A 26778-nucleotide genomic window follows, 5' to 3' on the forward strand; every position below is an offset into this window, starting at 1 on the left:
AGATGTTTCTGTTCAGATAATCAAATCTTAACTTTCCTCCATAACCTCATATCCTATATTGCCTCTTTTCCCCAAAACTCTGTGTTTTAAGAAGAGTTTTGGGGCTTCCCAGGTGGCTCAGTGGTAAAGAATCTGCCTGTCAATGCAGGAGATGCAGGTTCGATTTCTGGGTTGGGAAGATCCTGTGGAGGAAGAAACGGCAACCCACTTCAGTATTCTTGCCTGGAAAACCCCTGTGGACAGGGACGCCTGGTGGGCCGACTCAGTGACAAAACAGTAAAAATTATGCATTGGAATTGTCTGGTTTGCTGAATCCTTTGGATGCCCCACTCCCTTTCAGAGTGTTAATTTTTCCTACCAGATTTTCTGTAAATCACTTTAGGCCCAGAATGGTTGTCAGGTTCTGGTCAGTCACCTGTGATTCCTATAATAGCTCCATCTCCCTAGGGAACGAGGCATGAACACATTTCTGTTCCGACCTCATTGTGGGGAAGCTGGAGCTCTCACTCATCTCATGACAGCGTTCATGACAGCAGATAACATCTCTCATGGCCTGAATTTAAAAAAGGTGAGTTGGAGGCTCTCTTCTCAACCCTAACTTTTATGTGGGAGTAAGAGGGATAGCTTTTTTCCTCCTTATCATTTTGTCACAAGTCATTATCAACACTGGAATCAAAATAAAGGAGAGCAAAAAGTATTTTTGAGATTATTTACTGCATTTCATTTTACAGAGGCCCGGAGAAGTAAAGGAACTTGCTCAAGATTACCTAGCTAGTCAGTGTCAGGGAGGGGTTAATGCAGATCTTCCGACTTTCATTTTAGAGCTCTGACAAGGGATAAATGCGAGGCAGCTTGGCCTACCTTCAACTGGTTTTTGCCAGATTTCATGTTGTAGCATGTTTCTAAATGCCTCTTGTGAGAGTCAGAACTTTCTTGTTGAGAAAAAAGTTTCACGGTGAATTCTTTTGCCTAAGATGGACCATTAACTTAGACAATTAAACAATTTGGTTTGACTCAATGCTTCTGAAAACTGATCTCATAAATTTATTCTAAATAGTATTTACATTTAAAAACTATTCTTTTTTACAACAGGATTTAAAGAATAGGTGATAATTTTGTTGAAAGCCAAAACCTGAAGTAGATCATGGGATTTTAACATTTCTAATTTGCATACCTTTTCCAATATTTTAAAATATTTTTTTCACTTTTCCTTTTCAGAGTCCTGTGTTACAGTACTTGTTTTTCTTAGCCCAGATTCCCATCGCTATGTCGCCATTAAGTAACAACAGCTTATTTCTAGAATACGCCCGAAATCCTTTTTTAGATTTCCTCCAGAAAGGGCTAATGATCTCACTGTCTACAGATGACCCAATGCAATTCCACTTCACCAAGGTACACATATGGAATTTTGAGCAATACAAGTATATTTTGCTGCACTGTTATTTACCGTCTAGAATTTTAAAGTTGAATCAATGATATTTCACTATTCTTTTGTGCAGGATGTGTGTTATTTCTTTTAATGCATCCCTTTTTCTTTCCCTCTTTTAAATAAATAACCCAAGGAGCCCCTAATGGAAGAATATGCCATTGCTGCACAAGTCTTCAAGCTGAGTACCTGTGATATGTGTGAAGTGGCAAGAAACAGTGTTCTGCAATGTGGAATTTCTCATCAGGTAGACCTGCCTTTGACTGATTATCCTTCTGAGTCTGGAATTTGGTAACCTGAATATTGAAAAATTAGTTGAAGAAACACTTGTTGAAAAATTATTTCAGGAATCATGTGCAGTTACTAGGAACAGGGTCTAGAAAGAATTATTCTCTCTCTCTGGCCAGGGCCAAGGAAGATAAAATACACTTATTTCTCAGCAGACCATGCACATTGAGGCACTGGATGAGTGCGCTTAGTGGTTTATTGTTTTCCTCTTGCCTGCAGCTAATATAAGGAAGGAGTCTTGTGGAGGATGTAATTATTGTCCATATCAGGGTAAAAAGTGACAACAATCATTCTGTTTCCTTTTTTCTTATAGGAGAAAGCAAGGTTTCTGGGCAACAATTACCTTGAAGAAGGCCCTGCTGGAAATGATATCCGAAAGACAAATGTGGCCCAAATCCGCATGGCCTATCGCTATGAAACCTGGTGTTATGAACTTAATTTAATTGCTGAAGGGATTAAATCAGGAGAATAAAACAAACAAAATAATGACATGGGTGAGATTTTCATTGTAAGGTATAAATAGCAATGGTTACTAGTTATCAAATCCCTACTATAAGCCAAAGATTGTATTAGATATTGGTCCATTGACATTATTTCATTTAATGCTTTGCACAACTTTATATATTGTCCCCATTTTGGGGGAGATAAGTAAACTGAAATTAGTGACCTATATAAAGATATACCTAGGAAGAGGTAGCAATGGAAACCTGGGTTTGTCTGACTCTAGAGTCATGACTTTCAGGCAAAATAGTTATTAAGGCAAGGCAAAAATACAAGCAAATGATTAGTTATAGGGAGAATGCAGGCTTTTGGTTTACAGAATGGGACTTGCTAAAGGCATTTAGACCACTGAAAAGTCCTTTTGACAGGATACAGCTGAAGAGTGACTTTCTTAGACAAAAACGGAAGTGGTGTAACCCAGTATAGAAAATCTGTAATTATGAGTTGTTAGGGAGAATTTATCTTACAAAATGATTCTTAGTTTTAAGAATGTAATTCACAATTAAGTTATACTCAGCCATAGTGGTACATTTTAAATGATTTTATTTGCCAAAAGAAAAGTTGCACATGTAACTTTTTAGAATCATTCCTGTTACTCAAGGTCAAGTGGAATTCCAATTAACCAGACTATACTTCTATACACACACAGTTGTATTGCCATCTAGTGGTTGGGCTAATAATTTCATTCACCTTATTCAATAAACAATTACTGACCAAACATCTAAAATTTCAGTCCAGTACATACCTAGACAGCAAAGGTATAAGGAATAAGATCTCATTCTTTTATAGACTACAACTAGTATCAAATTGTTCGCAGCATGAAGTTACAGCATGAGTAGGTACAAATGTGAAAAGGAGCATTTTGTGAAATATCTTAAAAAATAAAGACATTTCAAAGGGAAAAAAAAAATTAAAAGCAAATTCCTATATGCTTCCACATTCTGTACAGGTGGTCCTAAGCATAGGTGTGATTCCAACATGTTTGTACTAGCCCTGGTGTATGAAATCTCTCCCTGGTTTCTGAAGTTGAAGTTCTCTTTGCTAAGTATTTTTAAGTCACTTAGACAACCTGATTTTTCTTTTACCTTGATCTCTTTGTTACCAAAATAATACAAACTGCCAAATTAAACGTTCTATTCTCAGATTTTAAAAGGCATGAACTACCATTATGTATATCTCCATCTTACCCATGAGAGGGCAGTAGAATACATACACGTCATTTATTACATCCATAGAGAGGATGAAGATGAAGATTTGGTTTCATATTTAGTACTTGGAATTTGATCTGCTCATTTTGGCTTATAATCTTCCTGAATGCAAAGTCTGGAATAAATCTGAATTTTGAAATAAATTTCAAAACCACACTATTTTAGCCCAACATTTATCTTTTGGGGAGTTTTCTAAATACACAAGGATTTTTTTGGTGGTGAGGGGGAGGGGTCCGATCGTTGTTCAAAATTTACTACAAACAATATTTACATTTATTTCCTCACTGAGAAGTGATTAAAAATATGTCTTGACATTCCTTCCCTCCCCGCCCCCACCATTATAGAAGATAATTCCTGTTTTATTCCCCATAGCTCATGGTTTCACAACGGTTTGGGATATGCAGCTTTTACTCCTTTGGCTAAGTTGGCCTGTGAGAGTCATCTGTGATGTGTGACCAAACACCGCTCTTTCTGGTCTTCTATTTTGGTACCTTCATGTGAACAGATGTGGGAAGCGTTTGGTCACCAGATCCAAGAGGCTCCGGTGGCGTGGCGCGGGGTAGGGTGGAATCGGGCGGGCCCAGGTTGGGTTGGGTAGTTAGCAAGTGCCTGGGAAACAGGCTCAACTCATCCTTGACTAGCAGCCTTAGTGAAACTGGGCTGCTGCTCGCAGTAGGCACCGCGCCATGCACATACCTGAGGACGAGCGTGTTGCAGGCGCAGCGCTTAATCATGTCACAACAGGGCGTGGGAGCCGACCTCAGGCACTGGGAGTATCAAAGGCAATTCTGCTCTGGGATTTCAAGCCTCAAGTGTCGGGAGCGTTATATTCAGCTGTGCATTTCAAGTCGGGGCTGTATTGCAACTGCCGGAGACATTTTTGCCCCCCTGAGCTCAGCCTGAGAAATGATGCTGCTCTTTCACTGGAGACACCAGGCCTTCTACATTCGTTGGCAGGAGACAGTACGGTTTCCTTGAGTGAGGTGCCATTTGAATTTCTTGATTAGGCTTTGTCTCACGGGTAGCTGTGAAGAGTCAACATTATGTAAAGTTCTTGTCCATCGCCGTGGAGCCTGTTGGACGGCAGGCACGGTGACTAAGGAACTTTGTCTAGAGGCCTCGGCCGGACGACAGCCGTGGCTGCCGCTTGCCTGCCGGAGCGCAGCTTCTTGGAAACCAGGCTCCTGGGCAAGGTTCTGGCCCCGACACTGGACTCGAGCGGGGGCGGCTCCCCGCAGGAAGGTCCTCGGGCGGTGCCGGGGGCGGGTCCAAGGGTGGGTCCAAAGGTGAGGGGTGGGAACATGAGCCAATAAGAACAGGGCTTGGCCGGGCCGGGGCGGGGCCTGCGGCCGGGTCTACGGGGGCGGGACAGAGCCCACCCCAAGTGGAACTCAGCAGACCTGGCGCCTCGGCTGAGAGGACTAAGCCCGGCTGCCCAGAGGCGGAGGCGGCCTCGAGGCCCAGCGCAGGTAAGAACGGGGTGACCTGGGGCGGGTTGTGAGGCAGGGGCTTCGGCCCCTCGCAGCGGAGGGTGTCGCACGTTGGGAGCCGGGCCTTGGAGCGTTGGGAGCCGTCCGGTCGCAGAGCGGGAGCCGGCTGGCGGCGGTGTCGGCACCTCCCCGGCCTGGAGGGACTCACGAGCGTGCGGCCCCGCGCCCAGCGAACGCTGGATTTGGGAGCCCGCTGGTCGGCGGAGGCGGCTGTGATGGAGCCTGACTGAGGGTCTCCCCGCCGCTCACCTCGGGGCGCGGGGACCGTCGTCCGGGTTGCGCTCGGGGGCGCTCGGCAGTCCTGGGGAGGAAGCAGGGAGCTCTCCGCATTCAGGAGGAAACGCGGGGCTTTCGTCAGTAGTAAGCCGCGACAGGCTGAGACGGTGGGTTTTTCAAACATTTTTGCTTTTCTGTGTTTTGAGCCTTAACAGAACCTGACGAGCACAGTAAAGTCGTCAAGTAGGATTTTGATTTAAAAAATCGGACAGTGGAACATCCAAGAGTTTCTAACTATTATAGTATGACAGAAGATGATCAGAATATGAGTCAGGGGCGGGAGTTTCGGCCAGGACCCACGTACCAGATGTGATACCTCGGTTAAAGTCGACTTTTCTGGGCCTCGTTTCCTTAGCTCTAAAATCGGGATGCTTTTGTCAGGCGGTATTCTTAGGGTCAAATGAGATGAGTGAGAGTGTCCTATAAATGTTAGGTATTGTATATTCTGTGAAACAACTATTAAGCGCCAGGCACATAGTAGGCTCTTTGTAAACCTTTACCCTAAAGCTAGCGGTTCACCTACGGTGTTTTAGATAAAGTCCTACATCTGGGTTTACTGTGAAAATTGTTAAAGCTCGTTTTTTACAAATCACCATTGTTGGAAGTGTGGTCCATTTTTCATCGATTAATGAATTTTTCTAGAATGGCACACTACACTGTTACCGAATCGTTTACCAAGAAGTTTGGTAGCAGTTAATCTGTGTCTTTGCTTTGGGTAAATAGTTGTAGTTTAAGTTACCTGGTAAAGTAAGCTAGGAGTATTGCTTCAAATCGAGACTTATATTAGCTTTTGTAAGATTTAAGTTGTCCAAAACAAAATATATTAATATATAGCTGCATTTTTTGGTACAGCTTTTATTATAGATATTTGCATTCTTTTCTGTGGGTTTGTGAATGTGTGAGGAGTTTTGGGGGAAGACTGGAAAGGAAAAAAGGAATAACAGTTTGTAACCAGCACACTTTGACTAGGGATAAATGTAGGCGTGTTCTGAAGTCGTTTCCCAGGCAGAAACCAGGAAATGTAGTAATTGTGTCCCTTGGCTTTTCATTAGTTTGTGTGTGTGTGTTGATAGATTTTATTAAATAAGGATATAAAGGAAGAATATTATTTTTTCTGATGTGACAATAGGCAGTTTTCTAAAACTGGAAATTATATTTTATTTTGTTATTAAAATAATTTCTTAATTTTTTGGTGACTGTGCCCGGTCTTCTCTGCTGCACAGCTTTGTCTCTAGTTGCAGCAAGTGTGGGTTACTCTCTAGTTGCAGTGCCTGGGCTTCTCCTTCTGGTGGCTTCTCTTGTTGTGGAGGACCAGCTCTAGATTGCACGGGCTTCAATAGTTGTGGCACATGGGCTCAACAGTTGCAGCTCCCAGATTCTAGAGCACAAGCTTAACAGTTGTGACACATTGGCTTTGTTGCTCGATGGCATGTGGGATCCTCCTGGATCAAGGATCGAACCCATGCCTTCTGCATTGGCAGGAAGATTCTTTACCACTGAGCCACCAAGGAAACCCTGGAAATTTTATTTTAAATGATCTGTAGTAAGTCTTACATTATAGACAAGAATTTTAGATCACTGGGTACCAAGACCAAATTAAATGGAGAAGTAGAGGGAAAATTTCTAGTGAATATAATTTTTGTTTTGCTTTACCAGTTTTACATGTTTCAAAAGTTCAGTGCAAGATGGATGTTTTGAAACACCAATTACAAGCATGTACTCCATATATAAGGTTTGCTGTGATTTCTGATCTGTTGATCTTGGCGGACTGAAATCTTATATTCACATTATTTATTAAGCATTAATATATTCTAAGGCACAGTTTTAGCACTTACGTTCCTATGTGGGCAGCTTCCCTGGTGGCCCAGTGGTAAAGAATACGCCTGCCAGTGCAGGAGACGTGGGTTCGATCCCTCAGTTGGGAAGATCCCCTGGAGAAGGAAATGGAAACCCACTCCAGTATTCTTGCCTGGGAAATCCCGTTGACAGAGGGCCTGGTGGGTGTCTGTCCATGGGGTTACAGAAGAGTTGGACAGGACTTATGAACTAAACAACAACATCTGAGTCACCAGAGAAGCCACCCATACACTAATATAAGTGCTAAAACTGTGCATTGGAATGTATTAGGTGCTCAGTAAATAATCTGAGTATAAGGCTTCAGTCTGCCAAGATCAACAGACAGTAAAGAATCTGCCTGAAATGCAGCAGACCTGGGTTCAATCCCTAAGTCGGGAAGTCAGTCTCTTCTCCCTTGAGAAGGGAATGGCTACCCACTCCAGTATTCTTGTCTGGATAATTCCATGAACAGAGGAGCCTGGCAGGCTACAGTCCATGGGGTTGCAAAGAGTTGGACCCAACTGAGAGACTAACAATTCTTATATGGGCAGGATTTAATTCCTTCTATCTAGGAGACTACATTTTACCCCATGCTGCTGCTGCCGCTAAGTCGCTTCAGTCGTGTCCGACTCTGTACGACCCCATAGATGGCAGCTCACCAGGCTCCCCGTCCCTGGGATTCTCCAGGCAGGAACGCTGGAGTGAGTTGCCATTTCCTTCTCCAATGCACGAAAGTGAAAAGTGAAAGTGAGGTCGCTCAGTCATGTCCGACTCTTAGCGACCCCATGGACTGAAGCCCCATAGGCTAGCATAAGTACAGAGAAAGTTGTTTAACAACTGATGATAACGATAACATCAACCAGCATTTATTAGGATGTGCTTTGGGCTAGGCAGGGTTCTAAATTCTTACATGCATTAGCTTATTGAATCCTTAGAACCACCTTGAGGAGTGTTATTACTATGGTCTCCTCTTTGAGCAACATAGAAAGGTTGAATGACTTTCCCATATCAAACAGCCTATGTGCCAGAGCTAGGTAGGATTCAGATAGACAGTTGGGCTCCAAAAATCCTGATCTTAGCCCTTTCACTATACTGAGTTTAGAATTCTGTAAGTGAGATACAAATGAAATCCAAGGAGTACTTAAAAGAAAGTTCTGTGAAGAACTTCTTCAAAAAGATGGAAAGAGAGAGAGAAACTGATATTGCAAGGTATAGATGAAGGCATATCCAAGCTTCAACTTAATTATGCTTTATATATATATGAAAATTCTTTTTCCTGGTGAATGACGTGAGATTCTTTTTGAGCTCTCTCAGTCACTCAATTACTGCAATTATGGCATTATCTTAATACTATGAGAGGTGATTATTTTTCAATAAGAAGTTTAAAATGTCTTTTTGCAGAGGATAAGTTAAATGTTAGAGTCAAGAAAATGTTTCCCTGACTTCAAGATGCTTATAACCAGACATGTAAATAAGTCCCTACAATTTCAGGGTGATAAGAGTTATAACAGAGATACATGCCATGCTGTGCTTAGTTCCTCAGTTGTGTCCCACTCTTTGCGACCCCATGGACTGTAGCCCACCAGGCTCCTCTGTCCATGGAATTCTCCAGGCAAGAATACTGGATTGGGTTGCCATACCCTCCTCCAGGGGATCCCAACCCAAGGATTCCCAAACCAGGGATTGAACCCAGGTCTCCTGCATTGCAGGTGGATTCTTTATTGTCTGAGCTACCAGGGAAGCCCAAGAATACTGGAGTGGGTAGCCTTTCCCTTCTCCAAGGGATCTTTCTGACCCCAGGGATTGAACCAGGATCTCCTGCATTGCAGATGGATTCTTTACCAGGTGAGCTAGCAGGGAAGCCCATAACAGAGATATAGTTAAGAGTTTAATTGGACCATTGATGAGGGAAGATGATTCTATATATGGTAAGAGGAGGATTAGTGAGATGATACCATATTTGAATTTGGCTTTGAAGGATGAATAGGAGTTTGCTGAGTTAGGGAAGGGAACAGAAGATATGGATGCAAACCAGGAATATTAGGTGGAAGTATATGGTATGTTTCAGGGATGTGTTTTGGTCCACATTGTCACTAAACGTCAGAGTGTATAGATGAGGGATTGGGCTAAAAAAGATGGTGCCTGGAGATAAACAGGAAAAAACAAAAAGGTTGCAGAGCTTGGTTGCCAGTCATGTTAGGATTGCTGAAATTTCTAGAAATTAGGTTAAGTATGGGATTTCAGTGCCTTTCGTTTGAAATAAAGATTTTTTTTTCCTGTTTGACATAATCTTTCACTATAGAATATGATGTTAAAGGTGGTTTTAATACTTTGAAGTATAGGATGTGCTATAAAACAACATACAGATTAGGCATGTAAAAAGTTATGACTCAGAGAAAGAGAGTCTTCATTTGATGAAGGGCCTGTGTATCATGTTGAGGACTTTGGACTTGATTCTAAAGACAATGGTGAGCCAGTGAGGGACTTTATGTAATTAAGAAAGATAACATGGCGGTGGTGTGATGTAGATGCTGGATTGGATGGAGAGGCAAATGGTAGAGAGATAAGTTAGAAAGCTGGTGCTATTGAAATAGCTCAGATAAGAAAGGATAAGAGCTGAGCAGGAAAATAGTAATAGGGATGAAAAGGAGAGGACAGATGATAAAAATGTAGAATTTACAAGTGAATTTACATGTGGAATTTACATTTACAAATGTAGAATTTAAAAAGTCATTGGCTTTGAAGGTCAACAGAAAAGTAAAAACTTACTTTCTCAGCTTGGGAAACTGGATAGAAGAGCTTGATTTAATTTTTAATGGGAGGGGGAAGTTAATTGTTTAAGATTTGAACATGATGAGTTTGAGATGTCTATGGACCATCAGGTAGAGATGGCAAGAGAGGATCCAGAGCCCAGAGGGGAGGCTGAGATTGGAGATTCAGATTTAGGAGTTAGCCAGAGTGGGAATTGAAGCCCTAAAAGCAGATGAAATTGCTCTGGGGCAGGGGCTGCAGGGCGGGGACACAAAGAATTTTGCTTTGTATGAATGGAAGGGATTATTCATTCATTTATACTTATTTTCTTATTAATTATGACTATAAAACAATTATATGGGTTTTATTTGAAGATTTAATAGATTTTACATCCAAATGAATCCTGTTTTTTTAAAATTTCATTTGACAGTCATTCGTTTATTCCCAAAGTGTTTTGCCCAAACTATTATTGGAGTATCTCTTTGTGAGAAAAAAAAAAAAAAAAAAAAAAAGGCAAATTCACAGCCAGTCAAGAAAGTAGATCCTCCTTATTATAGAATTATTTTTCATCCTCTGTACTTTACTATAGCTTATATAGTTTCAGTTGGTTCCACTTCTGTTATTTCAGCTTTAGGATGGTGCAAAATTGGTGTGTATTCAATAGAAACTATACTTGAAATTTTTCCTGGGCTAGCAGTATGCTGTGTGATACTCTCTCTTAATGCTGGGCAGAGGCAGGGAGTCAGCTCCTAGTCAGCCACACAATCAGAAGGACAACCAACTGATACACTTATAACCTTTTAGTATCCATACAACCATTCTCTTTTTCACTTCCAATTCAGTAGTCAATAAACAACATGAGATATTAACATTTTATTTTAAAATGGGCTTTTATCAGATCTTCCTGAACTTACTGTGGGGTTATGTTCTGATAAACTCAAGATAAGGTAAAAATATTGAAAGTCGAAAATACATTTAGTACATCTAACCTACCAAACACTGTAGCTTAGCTTCAGTTCAGTTCAGTGTTAGTCTCTCAGTCGTGTCTGACTCTTTGCAATCCCATGGATTGTAGCCTGCCAGGCCCCTCTGTCCACGGAATTCTCCAGGCAAGAATACTTAAGTGGGTTGCCATTCCCTTCTCCAGGGCATCTTCCTGACCTAGTTATCCAGCCTGAGTCTCCCACATTGCAGGCAGATTCTTTACTGTCTATCTTAAATGTGCTCAGAACTCCTACTTTAGCCCCAAATTAGGCAAAATCATCTAACACAAGACCTATTTTATAATACATTATTATTTCATGTAATTTATTGAATACTGTATATGAAAAACAGAATGACTGTATATACAGAGAGGTCGTGAGTGTATTGGATTTTCAGCCTTATGATCCTGTGGATCCTATGGCCTGCTGGGAGCTGCAGCCCTGCCCAGCATGATGAGGATCACACTGCAGTCACTGCCTCTGGAAGTTTGTACACTATCAGAATCAAAAATATATTTGAAAATATTTTTCTGTATTCAGTACTCCTTAATGAGCCAGTAAAATGGCAGTCTTTTTCCTCAGTGAAAGTGAGGACATTGAAAGCTGGGTGGAATAAAAGACCAAAATTGGAAGTGTCGTGCGCTGGTTCCCAGAGGATTGGACAAGATGGAATCTTTTGTCTTTTTTCTCTTACAGCTGCATGAATAATTTTTCTCCTAAGGAAAGGGAAACATGAAATTTTTCTTCACTTCAGGGACATTAAACCAGATTATAAGATTGAAGAATTAAAAATAATGGTGAGATAAGAGAAAGAAGTTCAAAGGACTTACTTTTTCACATTTGGCATCTGAGATGTTTCTCTTGCACCTCATGTTTTTGAGGAGGAAATTTATATTTTTTTTTGCTTATAAATCTTAGATTCCTCGTTAGGAACCTGAAAGTATAATTTTAGCATTCAGTTCAGGCAGTATTAATCCATTTATATCAGTTATATATTTTATTTATGCTCTCCTGTATTTCTTTAAGTTAGATTTCTGACATTCATGGTTTTCATAGCAGAGATAAATGTTTATAACAGAGGACATGGGGGACAATTATTAGTTTTACTTCGAAGTTTAAATTCATAAAAGTGACATATTTGTGATTTTTTTTTTCTTGTTTGGATGTTAATGTTAGAGGATAGTTTTGAGGAGGGTGAGATTTATTCTTGGTGCTACTTAAAAGAAGTGTGTTTTTTTCCTTTCTCTCTTTTTTTCTCCATTAGAGTGAAAAAAACAAAACAGTCCAGCTGTCTAGGATATTTTTGAGTTGGTTACTTAGCAATATGAAGCATAATTTTGTATTTAAATACTTATCTGTATTCTTTGATACTCTGATTAAATAAAAGTCTATTAAGGCTGATGATATTAGAGCCTGCTGGGAGGAAATGACACAGCCTGGTTTTCAACAATATTTACTGCAAATCATCTTTTCCCTGGTACCTACTTAAACTGTAAGGGGTACCATGGAACAAAAGAGCAATATTATATGAATTAGAGTGATGGTCAGTTTGGTGATGATCGTAATGCAATGGTTATTGCACAGCTAATTTATATTAATGTAATTAAAGGTCAAGCAGAATGTAGCAGGATTTTCTTTGCTGTTGGTAAAGATGGTGAGACTCTAAGATTTATTTATTAACTTTAAATATGTTCTTCAAGTGTGATGTTTTTGAGTTCAGTGATAATTGTTGTTCAAAAAGAAATTAGACCAATTTTCCCTCTACATGTACTGTCTAATTATTAGGAGAAGAAAGAAAGCATAAAGCAAAAAAATCCAAGGCTTGCTGCATCTGGAAGTACAAAAATGTTGAGGAAAGGGTGACTCAAGAAAAAGTATAAGATATCTTACATGAAGATCTTATCTTTCACGAAGATAATTTTTAAAATTATCAAATGTACAAAACCACATGAAAATGACTCCATGTATTTGTGTTAATGTTCCAAATGAAAGTTATGATCTTTAACATTGAACAGATTTTTGGAAGTAGCATTCTGGACTTTTCAGTAACCTTTTCAAAGAAAGAAAAGTATATAAAACTATGTCAATTTCCTTTTTATTCCAGTTTCATTATTTTATTTAGTTGCATTATCAGTGGCATGAGAGAAAAAGTGCTACACATTTATTGAAAAAAGTTTTTGTTTAAAATGCATGGATGAAAAATAATGCATGGATGTTACATGTATGATGTTTGGTGTTGGTGGAAAATCAAAAATTGCACCTTTTCATATTGACATATCTCTGTTCTATCATTATGGACATTTCAATAGTGCTTATAAGGTAGCTACAATCTGATACAGACTTTACAGTCCGAATTGATGGGATCTCTATTATAAGTTTCTAATATAGTATTATTTTAAAAATAGTTTTAAGTAGTAGAATCTCAAAAACGACAGAATGATCTCTGTTCGTTTCCAAGGCAAACCATTCAATATTACAGTAATCCAAATCTGTGCCCCAACCAAATGCCAAAGAAGCTGAAGTTGAACGGTTCTGTGAAGACCTACAAGACCTTCTAGAACTAACGCCCCCAAAAGACCTCTTTTCATTATAGGGGACTGGAATGCAAAAGTAGGAAGTCAAGAGATACCTAGAATAACAGGCAAATTTGGCCTTGAAGTACAAAATGAAGCAGGGCAAAGGCTAACAGAGTTTTGCCAAGAGAACACACTGGTCATAGCAAACACCCTCTTCCACCAACACAAGAGAAGACTCTACACATGGACATCACCAGATGGTCAATACTGAAATCAGATTGATTATATTCTTTGCAGCCAAAGATGGAGAAGCTCTATACAGTCAGCAAAAGCAAGACCGGGAGCCAACTGTGGCTCAGATCATGAACTCCTTATTGCCAAATTCAGACTTAAATAGAACAAACTAGTGAAAACTACTAGACCATTCAGGTATGACCTAAATCAAATCCCTTACGATTTATACAGTGGAAGTGACAAATAGATTCAAGGGATTAGATCCGATGGACAGAGTGTCTGAAGAACTATGGACAGAGGTTTGTAACATTGTACAGGAGGCTGTGATCAAAACCATGCCCAAGAAAAAGTACTGCTAAAAGGCAAAATGGTTGTTTGAGGAGGCCTTACAAATAGCTGAGAAACGAAAAGAAGGTAAAGGCAAAGGAGAAAAGGAAAGATATACCCATTTGAATGCAGAGTTCCAAAGACTAGCAAGGAGAGATAAGAAAGCCTTCCTCAGTGATCAATACAAAGAAATAGAGGAAAACAATAGAATGGGAAAGACTAGAGATCTCTTCAAGAAAATTAGAGATACCAAGGGAACATTTCATGCAAAGATGGGCACAATAAAGGACAGAAATGGTATGGACCTAACAGAAGCAGAAGATATTAAGAAGAGGTGGCAAGAATACACAGTTCAGTTCAGTTCAGTTCAGTCGCTCAGTCGTGTCCGACTCTTTGCGACCCCATGAATCACAGCACGCCAGGCCTCCCTGTCCATCACCAACTTCCGGAGTTCACTCAGACTCATGTCCATCGAGTCAGTGATGCCATCCAGCCATCTCATCCTCTGTCGTCCCCTTCTCCTGCCCCCAATCCCTCCCAGCATCAGAGTCTTTTCCAATGAGTCAATTCTTCACATGAGGTGGCCAAAGTACTGGAGTTTCAGCTTTAGCATCATTCCTTCCAAAGAAACCCCAGGGCTGATCTCCTTCAGAATGGACTGGTTGGATCTCCTTGCAGTCCAAGGGACTCTCAAGAGTCTTCTCCAACACCACAGTTCAAAAGCATCAATTCTTTGGCACTCAGCCTTCTTCACAGTCCAACTCTCACATCCATACATGACCACAGGAAAAACCATAGCCTTGACTAGACGAACCTTTGTGGGCAAAGTACTGTCTCTGCTTTTGAATATGCTATCTAGGCTGGACATAACTTTCCTTCCAAGGAGTAAGCGTCTTTTAATTTCATGGCTGCAGTCACCATCTGCAGTGATTTTGGAGCCCAGAAAAATAAAGTCTGACAGTGTTTCCACTGTTTCCCCATCTATTTCCCATGAAGTGATGGGACCAGATGCCATGATCTTCATTTTCTGAATGTTGAGCTTTAAGCTAACTTTTTCACTCTCCACTTTCACTTTCATCAAGAGGCTTTTGAGTTCCTCTTCACTTTCTGCCATAAGGGTGGTGTCATCTGCATGTCTGAGGTTATTGATATTTCTCCTGGCAATCTTGATTCCAACTTGTGTTTCTTCCAGTCCAGCGTTTCTCATGATGTACTCTGCATATAAATTAAATAAGCAGGGTGACAGTATACAGCCTTGACATACTCCTTTTCCTATTTGGAACCAGTCTGTTGTTCCATGTCCAATTCTAACTGTTGCTTCCTAACCTGCATACAAATTTCTCAAGAGGCAGGTCAGGTGGTCTGGGTATTCTCATCTCTTTCAGAATTTTCCACAGTTTATTGTGATCCACACAGTCAAAGGCTTTGGCATAGTCAATAAAGAATACATAGAACTATGCAAAAAAGATCTTCATGACCCAAATAACCACGATGGTGTGGTTACTCACCTAGAGCCAGACATCCTGGAAGGCGAAGTCAAGAGGGCCTTAGGAAACATCACTAAGAATAAAGCTAGTGGATGTGATGGAATTCCAGTTGAGCTATTTCAGATCCTGAAAGATGATGCTGTGAAAGTGCTACACTCAATATGCCAGCAAATTTGGAAAACTCAGCAGTGGCCACAGGACTAGAAAAGGTCAGTTTTCATTCCAGTTCCAAAGAAAGGTAGTTCCAAAGAATGTTCAAACTACCACACAATTGCACTCATCTCACAGACTAGCAAAGTGATGCTCAAAATTCTCCAAGCCAGGCTTCAACAGTACGTGAACCGTGGGCAGAGGAACCAGAGATCAAATTGCCAACATCTGCTGAATCATCAAAAAAGCAAGAGAGTTCCAGAAAAACATCTACTTCTGCCTTATTGACTATGCCAAAGCCTTTGACTGTGTGGATCACAACAAACTGTGGAAAATTCTTCAAGAGATGGAAATACCAGACCACCTTACCTGCCTCCTGAGAAATCTGTTGCAGGTCAAGAAGCAACGGTTAGAACAGAATATGGAACAACAGACTGGTTCCAAATAGGGAAAGGAGTACGTCAAGGCTGTATATTGTCACCCTGCTTATTTAACTTATATGCATAGTACATAATGTACTGGGCTGAAATGCTGGACTGGATGAAGTGCGAGCTGAAATCAAGATTGCTGGGAGAAATATCAATAACCTCAGATACGCAGATGACACCACCCTTATGGTAGAATCAAAGAACTAAAGAGCCTCTTGATGAAAGTGAAAGAGGAGAGTGAAAAAGCTGACTTAAAACTCAGCATTCAAAAACCTAAGATCATGGCATCCAGTCCCATCACTTCATGTCAAATAGTTGGGCAAACAATTGAAACAGTGACAGACTTTATTTTCTTGGGCTCCAAAATCACTGCAGATGGTGACTGCAGCCATGAAATTAAAAGATGCTTGCTTTAAAAGATGCTTGCTTCTTGGAAGAAAGCTATGACCAACCTAGACAGCATTTTAAAAGTCAGAGACATTACTTTGCCAACAAAGGCCCATCTAGTCAATGCTGTGGTTTTTCCAGTAGTCATGTATGAGTGTGAGAATTGGACTATAAAGAAAGCTGAGTGCCAGAGAATTGATGCTTTTGAACTGTGGCATTGGAGAAGACTTTTGAGAGTCCCTTGGACTGCAAGGAGATCCAACCAGTCAATCCAAAAGGAAATCAGTCCTGAATATTCATTGGAAGGACTGATGCTGAAGCTGAAGTTCCAATACTTTGGCCACCTGTTGCGAAGAACTAACTCATTGGAAAAGACCCTGTTGCTGGGAAAGATTGAAGGCAGGAGAAGAAGGGGACAAAAGAGGATGAGATGGTTGGATGGCATCCACCGACTCGATAGACATGAGTTTGAGCAAGCTTTGGCAGTTGGTGATGGACAGGGAAGCCTGGCGTGCTGCAGTCCATGGGGTCGCAAAGAGGCAGACACGACTGAGCGACTGAACTGAAGTAAAGTAGTAGAATTGCAAATATGGTTAGAAAACATAGAAGAATTATTTTAAACATTGTTTGAAGCTACTGATAATAGTGCTTTCTCCCATCCCCAAAGATCCACACTTTATGTTTTATTATTTCCTCAAAGCACCCTCCCAACACTCAAGCAAAGGGAGGAAGGGAGAGACAGAGAGACAGAGACAGTGATAGACAGAGATGGACAGAGAGACAACAGTCAAAGCAGCACAGCTGACAGTGCAGGCATCCTCCTCCTCTCTTCTGAATGTCCAGGGCAGCTGTTTCCCTGGTCTCCTTGAAGCTTGAGGCAAAAGCAGTAGACTGATCATGAGTGAGCACACTGCTCAGCAGGTCATCACTGGACTCTTGTTTCTGTCTCATTTGTTCTAAGTACTTAAGAGTCCTCTCTGGAATCACTGTTTTATGTATACAGAGCTTTGGTATATGCGGAAAACTCTCCGAATCTCTTGGATATATTGAAAAACATTGCAAGTTATTCATTATTGTAAAGGAGACTTGCTGAGTAGCCAAGATTTTTAAATGTGTTATTCAGAGCTAATTGTACCCATTCCCTGGGTGTACCCATTCATCCAAACAGCAGAGTTTGATAGCTGTTAAGAGATAAAGAGCTGAGCAGATTGTATGGATCTAGAATTTTTCTAGTTGAAAGACATTCTCATTTGGCAGATGTTTTCCAATATTTTTGGATAACAAAATTGCATATTTAGCTGATATTTTTGGCAACCTAGTGAACTAACTTGGAAGCTCTATATCTCAGGGTTCCAAAACATTGTTTTTGCAGGTACTACTCTTGCTGTTTTACTCTTTCAAACATGTTGCTACATCTGAAAGAGAGCATTATCTCTGAAAAAAACTTGAACAAAATAAAATGTAGAGAGAGATATTATAAAATTTTCTCCTGTCTCCAGACTTTTAATTATTATTTTCCTGAGGGGAAGTTTAAAACGTTGAAGAAAAACATTTGGCTGAAAGATCCATTTGCCCTGCATCAATAATTGAGTTCAACGAGTATTCCAAGGAGAAAAGGAATTCTTACAGCTTAGTTCTTAATGTACTCTGAAGTGGTTATGAATAATACTGCTGACCATCATTTTGTATTAAGACCAAAGAATTTCCGTTACTAAATAGAATAAGTTCAGTACTATTTTTACCTTTCACAACAACTTATTGTTTCTTCTAGGGTTTTCAACCCTGACCCAATTTCAAGCAAGCGTACAAGACTCTGTTGTGAACCTGCTAAGTATGTAACATGGTCCTTGTGTTTTCCAGACTGGAATTAGTTTATGAACAGGAAAGGTCACTCACTGCATTACATAGACTCTTTTCTGATTTTAATGTTTATATTGTGTATTAATTTTTGAATTTTAAATGTATTTAAATAATGATCAAATAATATTTGATGTTAACTTTATGTTTTACTTTATCATATGTAATAAGGTTAATTGTTTTGTGAAACCTGTTTCAGTTGTGTATGTGCATGTATTGTGACTCAAATGTATTTCTTATCATGGGTTTTGGTCAGAAGGGTTCAGGAAGCACTGACCTATAGCGCAAGAGAAAGAGGATTTGATTTGATAAGGCCACAGGGCCCTTAGGGATTCTGTGAATTTGTGTGTGTGTGTGTATTCTATAAAACCGTACCAACGTATACTTTTGCTGTTACTGCTCTTAAACAATCTGTCTTTGTTTTTCCATCCTTCCTGCAAACAATTACTATTGATCACTATATCACGTTGCCTACTAGTATTATGTATGCCTACTTTCCTTGTGTTTATTGCTTCACTTGAACCCAGTTTCTCGCTGCAAACATGGCTGTCTTTCACAGTGCCCTAGACTTCAGTTTGGGTCTCATGTCACTAGGTTCCTTTGCTCCACATAGACTCTTTTCTAATTTTAATGTTTATATTGTATATTAATTTTGGAATTTTAAATGTATTTAAACAATGATCAAATAATATTTGATGTTAACTTTATGTTTTACTTTATTATATGTAATAAGGTTAATTGTTTTGTGAAACCTGTTTCAGCTGTGTGTGTGCATGTTTTGTGACTCAAATGTATTTCTTATCATGGGTTTTGATGAAAACCCACGGTGATAACTTCTTTGCACACCAAGAAGCAAGGTATTTCACCTGCTGGATTAATTGCTAGTTTTCCTATCTTTGACTCCAGTTTGCTTTGTTCACTCTTGTGCCCAGGTTTAGGACACAGATGAACAATCATGTAGGCCAGACCCTCTATGAATCATGTTTCCAACTTCAATTGAATATACTACCATTAATCTATTAATTACTGAGCTTGTTGTTGAACAGCTCTTAAAATTTTTATCCTCAAGTAGATGGGCTTTTTCTCTAAATCTTAATATGGTGGTTGTAATTTTTATAGGTTAAAGTTATATAATATGACCTTAACTAATTTGGCTTGGATTTTGTACTGTGCTGTGCTCTGCTTAGTCGACTGCTCAGTCGTGTCCAACTCCTTGCGACTCCATGGACTGTAGCTTGCCAGGCTCCTCTGTCCATGGGGATTCTCCAGGCAAGAATACTAGAGTGGGTTGTCAGGCCCTTCTCCAGGGGATCCTCCCAACCCAGGATCGAACCCAGGTCTCCTGCATTACAGGTGGATTCTTTACCAGCTGAGCTACCAGGGAAGCCTGGTTTGGGTCTTAAGCATATACAAACCCTGTCTTTTTTCTAGTTCCATAAGAACTGTCATCTTTCTCAAACTCCTGACACCTCTTTTTCCCATGTGACTTAACTTTTCCCTCCCTCTTCCTTGTGCTTATTATGTCCTTCATTAATTGTTTGCTACAGTTTTGAAATACATAGTTTTTCTCCTGAACTTTAAAGCATTGTATTTATTTATTTTTATTGGAATATAATTGCTTTACAATGTTGTATTAATATCTGCTGTACAGTGAAATGAATCAGCTATAAGTATACATATATCCCCTCCCCCGTGGCCCTCCCTCCCATCCCTACCCCTATGCTGCTCATCTAAGTCGTCACAGAGCTCCGAGCTGAGCTCCCTGTGCCATACAGTAGGCTCCCACTGTCTGTCTGACACATGATGTGTATGTATGTCAGTCCTAACCTCCCAGTTCGCTCCAGCCTCCCCTTCCCCCTTTTGTGTCCACATGTCCATTTCTCTACGTCTGCATCTCTGTTTCTGCCCTGGAAATAGGTTTGTCTGTACTGTTTTTCCAGATTCCACGTATAAAAGCGTTGTATTTAAAATTGCTTCTCTTTTTTGACCTTACTCTTCTTCTCATTGACTTTACAATAAATGTTGCGTTCATACTTGACCCCTTTTCTCCCTAATTTTCTCCCTAAGCTTTAGCTGTTATCTCTGTCCTCACTGCCCTATTGGCATTTATTTAATATCCTGTTACCAGATACAAGGACACTTTCTTAGTCTTTATTCTCCTTACCTTTCTTTTCTTTGTAGGACCTTTTCCTTTAATGATTATCCATGATTCATATTTTCCTGGTTCTGTTACCACTCACTACTCTTTTTTCCACTCTTTATTTGATTCTCCTTTTCTTTTCATCTGTGGTCCCTAATAATGATTAATGTTCTCAAAGGTTTAGTCGCTAATTCTTTGCCTTTTAAACCTCTCTGCTTATGTAATGTATATGTAAGTAACTATGTGTCTTCTTGCTTTTTTTCTCCAAGATGTCTATTTTAAACTTTCTTTACTTTCCTTAACCCTTTGACTTTTCTCTCACTTTACTCTCAGCGAATAATTGCACATTGTTATTTCAAAGAGAAAATAGAATCCATTAGGGGGCATGTTAATAAGCATGCAGACCCCAAACTTGTAAATGTACCTGCGTCCTTACCTTTCCTTCCTAATTACCTTCTGTCCCAGTGGAAGAGCTGTCCCTCTTCCTGTCAGATGCTGATTCCTCCAGTTCCTTTTGGAGGTCTGTGCCTTTGGGGTTTGCTCTCTACCTTTATTTCTTCTCTTTTCTACCAACTCCTTCCCACCAGTGTTTAAACAAGCATTTTAAGAAAGGTATTTTCTTTCTTAAAAAAAAAAAAAAAAAAAAAACCTTCCCTGGACCCCACGTTCCTTTCTAGCCACTACTCTGATGTCCACTTGCCTACCTGGATGAACTCCTTGAAAGGGTTTTCTACAGGTGCTGTTTCCATTTGTTCTTTCCCATCAGCTTCTCAGTTCACTGTGCTCTTCCTTCAGTCTTTTCCATGCCACTGAACCTGCTCTTGCGAGTGTAGTAAGGACCAGTAGACACTCAAGTCTTTACCTTATTTAACTTTTGATGGCACACCAGCCACTGTTGACCTTTCTTTTCTGTTTGAAAGGTTTTCTTCTTTTGGCTCCCATGATTCCACATACCCCATGTATTTTTCTCTCTTCTGTTATCTATTTTTATGACTTAAATGGCTATCTGTGATAGAAGAGGTCTGACCCTGAATGTTCTAGAACTGACCTGTTTTGGATTAGTAATGTTTTTGCAGTTTATAAAGCCTAACTCTTAACAGAGTATGGTGATCTATGAAAGTCATTTTAAAAGTAAAATATATATAGTTATTTAGTAATAAAGGATTTGTGACATGATATGGTAAGAAACACATTTATTTTTTAAAACTTAACTATTGTTCTTTTTTATTTCCCACAATGCCTTTTATGAAGTGATTGCTCAGAACGAACAAGTGCTATATGAGTAATTTATATATATATTTTAAAATTAGATAGCCAAAAGAAAATTCAGCCATAGTTCTAATACCCAGAGATAATCACTGTTACATTTTGGTATATATACATATTTATTTTCAATTTTATTTATTTATACATATAGGTGTTTTTTTTTTTGGCCACAACACATGGCTTGTGGAATCTTATTCCCCCACCTGGAATTGAACCCAAGCCTTCTGCATTGAAAGTGTGGAGTTCAAACTACTGGACTACCAGGGAATTTTTAAGTCACTTATGCTACACAGTGTTTTATAACATTCTTCTTTTACTATGAACATGTTATGACTTCATAATATTTAATTATACTAGAGATCTCTTCAAGAAAATTAGAGATATCAAGGGAACATTTCATGCAAAGATGGGCTCAATAAAGGACAGAAATTGTATGGACCTAACAGAAGCAGAAGATATTAAGAAGAGGTGGTAAAAATAAACAGAAGAACTGTACAAAAAAGATCTTCATGACCCAGATAATCACAACGGTGTGATCACTCAACTAGAGCCAGACATCCTAGAATGTGAAGTCACATGGGCCATAGAAAGCATCACTATGAACAAAGCTAGTGGAGGTGATGGAATTCCAGTTGAGCTATTTCAAATCCTGAAAGATGATGCTGTGAAAGTGCTGCGCTCAATATGCCAGCAAATTTGGAAAACTCATCAGTGGCCACAGGACTGGAAAAGGTCAGTTTTCATTCCAATCCCAAAGAAAGGCAATGCCAACGAATGCTCAAACGACTGCACAATTGCACTCATCTCACATGCTAGTAAAGTAATGCTCAAAATTCTCCAAGCCAGGCTTCAGCAATATGTGAACCATGAACTTCCAGATGTTCAAGCTGGTTTTAGAAAAGGCAGAGGAACCAGAGATCAAATAGCCAACATCTGCTGGATCATGGAAAAAGCAAGAGAGTTCCAGAAAAACATCTATTTCTGCTTTATTGACTATGCCAAAGCCTTTGACTGTGTGAATCACAATAAAATGTAGAAAATTCTGAAAGAGATAGGAATACCAGACCACCTGACCTGCCTCGAGAAATCTGTATGCATGTTAGGAAGCAACAGTTAGAACTGGACATGGAACAACAGACTGGTTCCAAATAGGAAAAGGAGTACGTCAAGGCTGTATATTGTCACCCTGCTTATTTAACTTATATGCAGAGTACATCATGAGAAATGCTGGGCTGGAAGAAGCACCAGCTGGAATCAAGACTGCTGGGAGAAATATCAATAACCTCATATGCAGATGACACCACCCTTATGGCAGAAAGTGAAGAACTAAAGAGCCTTTTGATGAAAGTGGAAGAGGAGAGTGGAAAAAGTTGGCTTAAACCTCAACATTCAGAAAACTAAGATCATGTCACCCAGTCCCATCAGTTCAGTTCAGTTCAGTGGCTCAGTCGTGTCCGACTCTTTGCAACCCCATGAATCGCAGCACGCCAGGCCTCCCTGTCCATCACCAACTCCTGGAGTTCACCCAGACTCACATCCATCGAGTCAGTGTTGCCATCCAGCCATCTCATCCTCTGTTGTCCCCTTATCCTCCTGCCCCCAATCCCTCTCAGCATCAGAGTCTTTTCCAATGAGTCAACTCTTCACATGAGGTGGCCAAAGTACTGGAGTTTCAGCTTTAGCATCATTGCTTACAAAGAACACCCAGGACTGATCTCCTTTAGAATGGACTGGTTGGATCTCCTTGCAGTCCAAGGGACTCTCAAGAGTCTTCTCCAACACCACAGTTCAAAAGCATCAATTCTTCGGCATTCAGCCTTCTTCACAGTCCAACTCTCACTTCCATACATGACCGCAGGAAAAACCATAGCCTTGACTAGACGGACCTTTGTTGGCAAAGTAATGTCTCTGCTTTTGAATATGCTATCTAGGTTGGTCATAACTTTCCTTCTAAGGAGTAAGCGTCTTTTAATTTCATGGCTGCAGTCACCATCTGCAGTGATTTTGGAGCCCAAAAAAATAAAGTCTGACAGTGTTTCCACTGTTTCCCCATCTAGTTCCCACGAAGTGATGGGACCAGATGCCATGATCTTAGTTTTCTGAATGTTGAGTTTTAAGCCAACTTTTTCACTCTCCACTTTCACCTTCATCAAGAGGCTTTTTAGTTCCTCTTCACTTTCTGCCATAAGGGTGGTGTCATGGGCATGTCTGAAGTTATTGATATTTCTCCCGGCAATCTTGATTCCAGCTTGTGCTTCTTCCAGCCCAGCATTTCTCATGATGTACTCTGCATATAAGTTAAATAAGCAGGGTGACAATATACAGCCTTAATGTACTCCTTTTCCTATTTGGAACCAGTCTGTTGTTCCATGTCCAGTTCTAACTGTTGCTTCCTGACCTGCATATAGGTTTCTCAAGAGGCAGGTCAGGTGGTCTGGTATTCCCATCTCTTCCAGAATTTTCCACAGTTTATTGTGATCCACATAGTCAAAGGCTTTGGCATAGTCAATAAAGCAGAAATAGATGTTTTTCTGGAACTCTCTTGCTTTTTCCATGATCCAGCGGATGTTGGCAAATTGGTCTCTGGTTCCTCTGCCTTTTCTAAAACCAGCTTGAACAACTGGAAGTTCACGGTTCACATATTGCTGAAGCCTGGCTTGGAGAATTTTGAGCATTACTTTACTAGCGTGTGAGATGAGTGCAATTGTGCAGTCGTTTGAGCATTCGTTGGCATTGCCTTTCTTTGGGATTGGAATGAAAACTGACCTTTTCCTGTCCTGTGGCCACTGCTGAGTTTTCCAAATTTGCTGGCAAATTGAGTGCAGCACTTGCACAGCATCATCTTTTAGGATTTGAAATAGCTCAACTGGAATTCCATCACCTCCACTAGCTTTGTTCGTAGTGATGCTTTCTAAGGCCCACTTGACTTCACATTCCAGGATGTCTGGCTCTAGGTCAGTGATCACACCATTGTGATTATCTGGGTCATGAAGATCTTTTTTGTACAGTTCTTCTGTGTATTCTTGCCACCTCTTCTTAATATCTTCTGCTTCTGTTAGGTCCATACAATTTCTGTCCTTTATTGAGCCCATCTTTGCATGAAATGTTCCCTTGGTATCTCTAATTTTCTTGAAGAGATCTCTAGTCTTTTCCATTCTGTTATTTTCCTCTATTTCTTTGCATTGATCGCTGAAGAAGGCTTTCTTATCTCTTCTTGCTATTCTTTGGAACTCTGCATTCAGATGCTTATATCTTTCCTTTTCTCCTTTGCTTTTTCCTTCTCTTCTTTTCACAGCTGTTTGTAAGGTCTCCTCAGACAGCCATTTTGCTTTTTTGCATTTATTTTCCATGGAGATGGTCTTGATCCCTGTCTCCTGTACAATGTCACGAACCTCATTCCATAGTTCATCAGGCACTCTATCTATCAGATCTAGGCCCTTAAATCTATTTCTCACTTCCACTGTATAATCATAAGGGATTTGATTTAGGTCATACCTGAATGGTCTAGTGGTTTCCCCTACTTTCTTCAATTTAAGTTTGAATTTGCCAATAAGGAGTTCATGATCTGAGCCACAGTCAGCTCCTGGTCTTGTTTTTGTTGACTGTATAGAGCTTCTCCATCTTTGGCTGCAAAGAATATAATCAGTCTGATTTCGGTGTTGACCATCTGGTGAGTCCATGTCTAGAGTCTTCTCTTGTTTTGTTGGAAGAGGGTGTTTGCTATGACCAGTGCATTTTCTTGGCAAAACTCTATTAGTCTTTGCCCTGCTTCATTCCATATTCCAAGGCCAAATTTGCCTGTTACTCCAGGTGTTTCTTGACTGCCTACTTTTGCATTCCAATCCCCTATAATGAAAAGGACATCTTTTTTGGGTGTTAGTTCTAAAAGGTCTTGTAGGTCTTCATAGAACCGTTCAACTTCAGCTTCTTCAGCATTACTGGTTGGGGCATAGACTTGGATTACTGTGATATTGAATGGTTTGCCTTGGAAACGAACAGAGATCATTCTGTCGTTTTTGAGATTGCATCCAAGTACTGCATTACAGACTCTTTTGTTGACCATGATGGCTGCTCCATTTCTTCTGAGGGATTCCTGCCCGCAGTAGTAGATGTAATGGTCATCTGAGTTAAATTCACCCATTCCAGTCCATTTTAGTTCGCTGATTCCTAGAATGTCGTTGTTCGCTCTTGCCATCTCCTGTTTGACCACTTCTAATTTGCCTTGATTCATGGACCTGACATTCCAGGTTCCTATGCAATATTGCTCTTTACAGCATCAGACCTTGTTTCCATCACCAGTCACATCCACAACTGGGTATTCTTTTTGCTTTGGCTCCATCCCTTCATTCTTTCTGGAGTTATTTCTCCACTGATCTCCAGTGGCATATTGGGCACCTACTGACCTGGGGAGTTTCTCTTTCAATATCCTATCATTTTGCCTTTTCATACTGTTCATAGGGTTCTCAAGACAAGAATACTGAAGTGGTTTGCCATTCCCTTCTCCAGTGGACCACATTCTGTCAGATCTCTCCACCATGACCCGCCTGTCTTGGGTGGCCCCACGGGCATGGCTTAGTTTCATTGAGTTAGACAAGGCTGTGGTCCTAGTGTGATTAGATTGACTAGTTTTCTGTGATTATGGTTTCAGTGTGTCTGCTTTCTGATGCCCTCTTGCAACACCTACAGTCTTACTTGGGTTTCTGTTACCTTGGACGTGGGGTATCTCTTCACGACTGCTCCAGCAAATTGTAGCCTGCTCCTTACCTTGGACGAGGGGTATCTCCTCACCGCCGCCCCTTCTGACCTTGAACGTGGAATAGCTCCTCTAGGCCCTACTGCCCCGGCGGAGCCACCACTCCTTGGAGGTGGGGTTGTTTCTCTCGGCAGCAGCCCCTGGCCTCGGGCGTGGTGTAGCTCCTCCCGGCCGCCACCCCTGGCCTGGACGCTGGGTAGCTCCTCTCGGCTGCCTCCTCTTGGGCATGGGGTCCTCCTGGCTTCTGCCCCTGACCTCGGACGTGGGGTAGCTGCAGTGGGCGCAGCCACCCACGCTAAATGCGCCGGGCGTAGCCGCCCGCACTAAACGATATCCATGTTATTACAAGGATAATCAAAAACAATAGTTTTAAAAATATGATCTGATTGTATAAAAAGCACCAATGTGAAGATAATAGAACTTTTGTTGACACAATCAGCCATATACAGAAGTGAGAATATCCAGATGATCATA

General features: G+C 40.5%; 1 protein-coding gene across 2 annotated transcripts in view; it reads left to right on the top strand.

Moving 5' to 3' along the window:
• The window catches only part of AMPD1 (adenosine monophosphate deaminase 1), a 78171-nt gene that overhangs the window by 20229 nt on the left and 31164 nt on the right, over nt 1-26778 (top strand). For both annotated transcript variants that reach the window (XM_025288046.3, XM_006064807.4), the window contains 4 exons: nt 448-568; nt 1219-1392; nt 1563-1673; nt 2028-4892. In XM_025288046.3, coding sequence (XP_025143831.2) covers nt 448-568; nt 1219-1392; nt 1563-1673; nt 2028-2186 — 565 coding nt within the window. In that variant the 3' untranslated portion in view covers nt 2187-4892. The remainder of the gene's footprint in view (nt 1-447; nt 569-1218; nt 1393-1562; nt 1674-2027; nt 4893-26778) is intronic.

Source organism: Bubalus bubalis, chromosome 6 (genome assembly GCF_019923935.1).
Source record: "Bubalus bubalis isolate 160015118507 breed Murrah chromosome 6, NDDB_SH_1, whole genome shotgun sequence".
Classification (NCBI taxonomy): domain Eukaryota; kingdom Metazoa; phylum Chordata; class Mammalia; order Artiodactyla; family Bovidae; genus Bubalus; species Bubalus bubalis.